Source organism: Ranitomeya variabilis, chromosome 2 (genome assembly GCF_051348905.1).
Source record: "Ranitomeya variabilis isolate aRanVar5 chromosome 2, aRanVar5.hap1, whole genome shotgun sequence".
Taxonomy (NCBI): domain Eukaryota; kingdom Metazoa; phylum Chordata; class Amphibia; order Anura; family Dendrobatidae; genus Ranitomeya; species Ranitomeya variabilis.
Genome location: NC_135233.1, coordinates 881,719,041 through 881,727,675, shown reverse-complemented (window position 1 = coordinate 881,727,675; position 8,635 = coordinate 881,719,041). Strand labels below are relative to the sequence as shown.

The 8,635-nt window shown below is 52.8% G+C and overlaps 1 protein-coding gene across 1 annotated transcript; it reads right to left on the bottom strand.

The window, feature by feature from the left end:
- Positions 1 to 248: 248 nt before the first annotated feature.
- On the bottom strand, positions 249 to 6,058 carry FAM43A (family with sequence similarity 43 member A). Its single transcript, XM_077290361.1, has one exon. The coding sequence runs from the start codon at positions 5,917 to 5,919 to the stop codon at positions 4,876 to 4,878; it is 1,044 nt and encodes a 347-aa protein (XP_077146476.1). The 5' UTR covers positions 5,920 to 6,058; the 3' UTR covers positions 249 to 4,875.
- Between the last annotated feature and the right edge of the window lie 2,577 nt (positions 6,059 to 8,635).

Sequence of the window (8,635 nt, the reverse complement as noted above, 5' to 3'; positions counted from 1 at the left end):
GAGGTGCCCAAAGGTCTCCATTAACCAATGGGGTCTTTTGGGTCTCTGCCACGGTAGCTTTCATTTTACAAGACAAAATAGAGCAGCATTTCATCCATCCATTTTGGATTAATTTTTTATATTTAAAAAAGTGTCTACATGTATGGTATATGGACACCATTCAGATGTCAGATTTCCAACTGCTGAGTGGTCCTACATAAGAATTTCAGGTACGCAATAAATTTAAAAAAAAAATAAAAATCTCCAAGTGTCTTAAATTATTTTCTTTTATTACTTTTTTCAGGTGTGCAAACAAACATCATAACAGTGATGTCCTTTAAAAAATAAAGAAAAATTACTATATACACGAGTTATGTACAAGTGAACATCAGATTTTTCTTTTGCACAGCAAAGATAACACTTAGAATTCTGTGACCTTTATGTACAAAATATATACGTATTTACATCAATGAAACACTGGAAATGGACTTCACAACAGTGCAAGTATTACAAAAACCATCATGGAATGTAATGACATAAAAAGGAAGTTTCCCAGTGGGCTGTTTAAAAAATAAAACAAGCGTGTAAACATACAAGTGTACCAATTCTCCAATTCGCTTCATTGTGGAGTTTTGGCAGGCGGCTGTCTGAGGTATGAGGAAAACAAAATACCCTATCTGGCAGAGGAGTGTGACGTATAGGACCCAGGGAGAGAGGAAAAACGAAAAGGAGGTCAAAGCTGTGGCAAGCCACTTGTGGTGCCACATGGAGTAGCCTGGTGCCCGCAGTAAACATTCATACTGTGCCTAGTTATGCCGCATTTATCTGCTCTTCTGTGGATCAATTCAACAGGTGTCACTAGTGATGAGCGAACGTGCTCAGATAAAGTGTTATATGAGCATGCTCTGGTGCTAACAGAGTGTCTTCGGTGTGCTCGAAAAACATGTTCAAGTCCTCACGGCTGTTCGACAGCCTCAACATATGCAGGGATTGCATAACAAACAGGCAATCCCTGCATGTGCTGTGGCTGTAGAACAGTGCAAGACATGCAGCCGCTGGGACACAAACATATTAGGCTAGTTTCACACTAGCGTTAACTGCAATACGTCGCAAATGCGTCGTTTTTGCGAAACGCCGCATCCAGCAAAAGTTTTTGCTGGATACGTTGTTTCGTCATAGAGTAACATTAGCGACGCATTTGCGACGCATTTGCGACGCATTTCCAAACGGTGAATGCGTTTGGCGGCGTTTGGGCGTATGGTAGCGGTCCGTCGGGAGAAAAAAACGTTACATGTAACGTTTTTTGCTCCCGACGGTCCGCTTTTTCCGACCGCGCATGCGCAGTCGGAACTCCGCCCCCACCTCCCCGCACTTCCCCGCACATCACAATGGGGCAGCGGATGCGTGGGAAATATGCATCCGCTGCCCCCGTTGTGCGGCGGAGACCACACTAGCGTCGGGAACGTCGGCCCGACGCGCAGCGACGGGTTGTTCCCGACGCTAGTGTGAAAGTAGCCTTATTCGAGCATGCCAAAGACACTCTGTTAGCACCCGAGCATGCTCAGATAACACCTTATCCAAGCACGTTCACTCATCACTAGAGGTCACCTAGTTGTGATGTAAACTGCACATGTGGAGAAATAAAGCAGAAGTCACACAGATGTAGCAGAGCCAAGACTGTGCTAAACACGAGAAAGCACTGACAGCATCAAACACTGCAATCATGAGGCTACATCTGTGAGAAAATATTTTCCTAAACAGCATTATAAATGCAACTTTTTTGCTACAGCCAAAAATAAAAAATGGCTTACCGTATATTCTTTTTAGCTAACCTATAGTAAAACTGTAGGCACGCTCTCAGAAAAACAGCAGTGTTGGTAAATTTCTGGCATTCTACCAAACTGGTCTATTGTGTGATGCCGACCGGCACACTGGGATTAATGGAAAATTAACGGATGGTGATTACATGCCAGGGCTAAGAGTAACGCATACATGGTTGGCCTGAGTGATGATGGCATGCAGCTGCGGAGACGGGCAATGCCAGCACCGGACTGGGCGTGGAATTGGTGTAGCTAGAGCAGATTGGCCATTTTTTTTACCTGACTGTGCCTCACCCCAATGTAATTTCATGTGCAAACATTGCCTGAGCCAAGGACAGGAGAAATCAGGAAGTAAAGAGACACTGAAAAAAATATTAAATTGTACAGCATTGTTATATGCATAACCCACAAGACGTTCCAGCACTGGAAGGGAACAGGGAAAGTGCTGGAATCTGGACTGGCCTGGCCGAGATATTAGAGACACGGAGGAGAACTGACACTTCATAGTTTAGGGTCTTTGTGTTTCAGCTTAGTCTGAATAGAGAAATAGTGACGCCTTTCTAATAATAAATACTACAGACATGAGGCCTGGCTTATCTGGCAATGTTACCCATGCCAACCAATCAGAAGTCAGCTTTCATTTTTGAAACTGCACTAGTAACACCAAAGCTGTGTTGTGATTGGTCGCCATGGGAAACAGTAGTTTATTTTACAGTTTGATAAATTTGACCTTAGTGTTTGATTAGCAGCACAATGTCGTGTGGATCCAGGAGTCCCAGACCAATCCCTGCCAGATGTTGTAGGCGGAGGACAACAACAGGACCACCATTAAGGCTTAGATTACCTTGGAGGCAATTATTCTTAAAGGGGATGTCCAGGATTTAAAAAGAACAAAGCAAACACACACACACCCCAACAACATAACACTACATGGCTTTTTTTTTTGTTTTTAAAGAAAACACACAACACATCTGTCCACAGGTTGGAAGTGGTATTGCAACTTGGTCACAGTCACTGAAGCCGTAACCTATGGACTGGTGTGATGCAGTTTCTGGAAGAAAATGTTCTGACATTTTCAGTTTTCTCATTTCCGATATTCCAAGTCTTTACTGAGTTCATTAATATGGAGACTTAGGGCAGAGACAGACTGCCGTATAACTCGTGCGAGGATCGCATCGCACTGCACGGACTGGCCCGGCACCTCTCCTGACCTGAGCAAGACAGTATGGTGGATTTCTATACAGCTGTCAAGCTCAGGTCAGGAGAGCTGACAGTCAGTACGAGGTTTATGATGTGATTCTCGCAGGAGAAATACGGCAGTCTGTCTCTGCCCTTAGGGTCCCCTCCCCAACCAAAAAGATAATATTACAGGGGACTCCACAGAAACGAGATCTGGATGATGGAAAAGTAATCCCAAGGCTGTATTCACATGTCCGGTCAGACACTACAGTAAGTGATTCGTCCAGTTATCCACAGACGGGGACCCACTGATTATTATGGGGTACGTCTGGGTTCGCTATACAGGACAGCTTTCCCTCACCACATTCTAAAAAAAAAAAAAAAAAAAAAACAGACGTAAAATGGACCCCAAAATAGTCATTTATGGTTCCTTTTGTGATGGGACGGATCACTTATTCCTTTTGTCTGTCCCCAACACAAAGCAGAGAAGCAGCGTGCCTGAACAGACATGTGAACAGAGCCCAAGCCACAAGGCCGAACGGTCACTCCCCGTCCCCCACAGGGCAGTAGAACGGTCACTCCCCGTCCCCCACAGGGCAGTAGAACGGTCACTCCACGTCCCCCACAGGGCAGTAGAACGGTCACTCCACGTCCCCCACAGGGCAGTAGAACGGTCACTCCACGTCCCCCACAGGGCAGTAGAACGGTCACTCCACGTCCCCCACAGGGCAGTGGAACAGTCACTCCACGTCCCCCACAGGGCAGTGGAACAGTCACTCCACGTCCCCCACAGGGCAGTGGAACGGTCACTCCACATCCCCCACAGGGCAGTAGAACGGTCACTCCACGTCCCCCACAGGGCAGTAGAACGGTCACTCCACATCCCCCACAGGGCAGTAGAACGGTCACTCCACATCCCCCACAGGGCAGTAGAACGGTCACTCCACATCCCCCACAGGGCAGTAGAACGGTCACTCCACATCCCCCACAGGGCAGTAGAACGGTCACTCCACATCCCCCACAGGGCAGTAGAACGGTCACTCCACATCCCCCACAGGGCAGTAGAACGGTCACTCCACATCCCCCACAGGGCAGTAGAACGGTCACTCCACATCCCCCACAGGGCAGTAGAACGGTCACTCCACATCCCCCACAGGGCAGTAGAACGGTCACTCCACATCCCCCACAGGGTAGAGGCGCTACAGGTAAGGTGCTAGCACCACGGCAGTGTAAGAGCGCCCCCCAGGCGGCTCATACACAAGCCACACTCCACCTCCCCCAGCAGAATAAAGAAAACATAAATAAGGGTTCGTCTAATTAAAATTTGTTGGGAGTTAACTCTTTACAGGCTGCCATTCAGTTTTTCAGAGAGGTTTGTATTTAACACTAAGGCAACTCTCATTTCAAAGTAAATGGGGCACATCCACATCCAGGACTCCGAAAAGTAAGTGACCCCAGGCATCAGCAGGAATCTGGCGCTGGTCGCAAGATGGATACATAGGAAGCTAGCTGCCTATTACCAGGGCACCACAGAGGAATATGACGTCATACACCGCATATCTGACATTGTATATTAACCCCCGACGCTGCCACAAACCACAAAGGCCATACAACAGCATGACGTCACAGAGCGCACATCAGGGCGATATACATTAACGCCATACACCTCGCTGCACCCACAGTGCGGTATGATATTGACCGCCAGTCAGTGGCATCCCCATTAACCCCAACAGTGCCATAAGTGTTCAGAGACAGTGGAATACAGAACAGGTTAACCCCTTAATGCCAGAACCTAAGAATTTGGTGGCAGAGGTAGTCTAGCAGAGCATGGTAACCCCATTAATGCCAAGTGATAGTAAGCGGGTCCCTTGTGGTCTCCCATCCCCTGCAGTCTTCCTCACACCGTCTCCGGCTCTCTGCACTCCTCATAGCCGTTACTGCTGGGTCCATTGTCCTGGTTGCTCTCGATGGAGGACTCGCTGCCCGTGCTCTCCCCGGACAGCAGCCGGGTGACCCGCAGGTCCGCCCTCAGGGTCTGCAGGTCATTGCCCAGGCTCATCTCCCCCAGGTCACTGATGAGCTGAGACAGCTTGCCCGCCTGCACGTCGCCCCCGCCGTCCCCGGTGTCCAGCACGTCCTCACACTCGAAGCTCATGGCCCGCTCCTCCTCCTCCTCTCCCTGCAGGTCCTCGGTGATGGAGCCCAGTTTGGGGGCGCTGCGGCTCCGCTCCACCGGGGGCTTGTAGCAGCACTGGCCGTTCAGCAGCTTTCGCAGCGGGACCAGGGGGATGTTCTGCTCCCCGATCAGCTGCTGCTGCTGGTGCCGGGCGTCCTCCCTCCTCTTCAGCCGCTTGAACTCTGCCAGGGCGTTGGCAGACGTCTGGTACAGCAGCAGCGCCATGGCTTTGGCTTTCTCCGGCTTGGACACCAGCACCGCATGGCAGCGCAGCATCACCGCCTTGTGCTTCATCTCGTGCCGGTAGATCCAGGCGAAGATCTTGGGCAGCCGCGGGTCCGCCACGCAGTAGGTGACCCTGTGCAGCAGGTACAGGTGCCCGGGCCGCTTGGCTTTGTCCTCCACATGCACCATGCGGATGCCCTGGGAGCTCACCGTCAGCTTCATCTTGGTGCCGTGCTTGCCCATCTCGCTCTTGCTCCAGATCTTGCACACCGCCAGGTCGGTGCAGCCGTCTCCCTTGGACTGCAGGGTGGTGGCGTTGCCCAGGTACAGCACGGTGTAGGTGGGGTCCTCCCCGGTGATCTTGATCTTCTTCCTCTTGGACTTGAACATGCTGCCCACCCTGGTGAGTGCCCCCTCCGGGCAGGACTTGGCGAAGGAGGTGAGGGCGCTGTAGTTCAGGCTCACCGCATAGCCCTTCTGCTTGCTCTGCTTGCTGTCCTCCTCGATTAGATCGAACTTGCTCTTTTTCCAGGGCAGCATCTCGCACAGTGCATGGAGGCTGGAGAGGAGACTGGCACTCGCCCTCAGCTCATGGTGTAGGGCGCTGTTGGCGGCGACTGCTGCCTGTCATGGCACGGCCCGTCTGCTCCGCTCTCCGGCTGCCAGCGCTCAGCCGTCCCATTGCAGCCCTCCAGGGCAGAGCAGCGCTACATATAGCCCGGAATGAACCATCCGCTCCCAGAGCAGGGGAGACGCGCACAGAAAGGGCCGCCCCTTTAACTCATTCCACACCAAAGCAGGCCTGGAGAGATATATACTGGCAGCATGAGCGTGTCCTGTGCTGCTGCGGGAGGAGGGCTCTGATGGCTGCTCCCTGTATGTCAGCCCCAGAGGGCAGCCTCTCCGCGCCACTGCTTTGTACAGGAGCACAAGTGGCTGCTACATGGGCTCCGAAGTATTCTAGATCCTGGCCTGGGTTTCTGCCCCATGGGGTCACCACAGCTATGTTCCCAGCAGACGTCCCTACAGCAGCCTATATGTGCCCGCGCCTTAGCTGCAGTCCTATGTAACATTGCAGATAACTGTATTCCAATAGTATAGTATGTCACCGGCAGTCCTATGTGACGCCATAACTAACACCTTGATAATGCCCTGCGTACCGATAATATAGTATAGGTCACCAGCAGTCCTATGTAACACTACAGATAACAGAGTGATAACTCCGAGTACACATAATGTAGTATATGTCACCAGCAGTCCTATGTAACATCACAGATGATAATGCTCTGCATACAGATAATATAGTATAGGTCACCTGTCCTATGTTACACCATGAATAACACAGTGATAACGGTAATGTGGTAGATACAGCCTGCAGTCCTATGTAACACTACAGATAAGTGATTTACTCCGAGTACAGAAAATGGAGTATATGTCATCTGCAGTCCTATGTAACACCAAAAATCACAGTAATAACTGTCTGCAGATAATGCAATATATATATGTAACCCCACAGATAACAGACACCATAACAGCCTTCCTATTCCCCATTTATGCCAGTACAAACACAAGCCTCACCTTTTTTTCCCTGAACACAAAGTGGTCTTCCTGCCCCCTGTTAGTGTCAGGGCAGGCAGCACCGTGAGGTCACTCTATGCACCCCCTGCCCTGGGGCAGGCTGCAGGATGTCTCTCACCCCCCTGCTCCTCAGCAGGCAGCGCTGTGAGGTCACTCTATGCACCCCCTGCCCTGGGGCAGGCTGCAGGATATCTCTCACCCCCCTGCTCCTCAGCAAGCAGCACTGTGAGGTCACTCTATGCACCCCCTGCCCTGGGGCAGGCTGCAGGATGTCTCTCTCCCCCCTGCTTCTCAGCAAGCAGCACTGTGAGGTCACTCTATGCACCCCCTGCCCTGGGGCAGGCTGCAGGATGTCTCTCATCCCCCTGCTCCTCAGCAGGCAGCGCTGTGAGGTCACTCTAAGCACCCCCTGCCCTGGGGCAGGCTGCAGGATATCTCTCACCCCCCTGCTCCTCAGCAAGCAGCACTGTGAGGTCACTCTATGCACCCCCTGCCCTGGGGCAGGCTGCAGGATGTCTCTCTCCCCCCTGCTCCTCAGCAGGCAGCGCTGTGAGGTCACTCTATGCACCCCCTGCCCTGGGGCAGGCTGCAGGATATCTCTCACCCCCCTGCTCCTCAGCAAGCAGCACTGTGAGGTCACTCTATGCACCCCCTGCCCTGGGGCAGGCTGCAGGATGTCTCTCTCCCCCCTGCTTCTCAGCAAGCAGCGCTGTGAGGTCACTCTATGCACCCCCTTCCCTGGGGCAGGCTGCAGGATCTCTCTCATCCCCCTGCTTCTCAGCAAGCAGCGCTGTGAGGTCACTCTATGCACCCCCTGCCCTGGGGCAGGCTACAGGATGTCTATCATCCCCCTGCTCCTCAGCAGGCAGCGCTGTGAGGTCACTCTATGCACCCCCTGCCCTGGGGCAGGCTGCAGGTTGTCTATCATCCTCCTGCTCCTCAGCAGGCAGCGCTGTGAGGTCACTCTATGCACCCCCTGCCCTGGGGCAGGCTGCAGGATGTCTATCATCCCCCTGCTCCTCAGCAGGCAGCGCTGTGAGGTCACTCTATGCACCCCCTGCCCTGGGGCAGGCTGCAGGATGTCTCTCATCCCCCTGCTTCTCAGCAAGCAGCGCTGTGAGGTCACTCTAAGCACCCCCTGCCCTGGGGCAGGCTGCAGGATATCTCTCACCCCCCTGCTCCTCAGCAAGCAGCACTGTGAGGTCACTCTATGCACCCCCTGCCCTGGGGCAGGCTGCAGGATGTCTCTCTCTCCCCTGCTCCTCAGCAGGCAGCGCTGTGAGGTCACTCTATGCACCCCCTGCCCTGGGGCAGGCTGCAGGATATCTCTCACCCCCCTGCTCCTCAGCAAGCAGCACTGTGAGGTCACTCTATGCACCCCCTGCCCTGGGGCAGGCTGCAGGATGTCTCTCTCCCCCCTGCTTCTCAGCAAGCAGCGCTGTGAGGTCACTCTATGCACCCCCTTCCCTGGGGCAGGCTGCAGGATCTCTCTCATCCCCCTGCTTCTCAGCAAGCAGCGCTGTGAGGTCACTCTATGCACCCCCTGCCCTGGGGCAGGCTACAGGATGTCTATCATCCCCCTGCTCCTCAGCAGGCAGCGCTGTGAGGTCACTCTATGCACCCCCTGCCCTGGGGCAGGCTGCAGGTTGTCTATCATCCTCCTGCTCCTCAGCAGGCA

Bases quoted from the DNA above. Each gene is read 5' to 3' on its own strand.
- FAM43A (XM_077290361.1), bottom strand. From the start codon at position 5,919: ATGCTGCCCTGGAAAAAGAGCAAGTTCGATCTAATCGAGGAGGACAGC.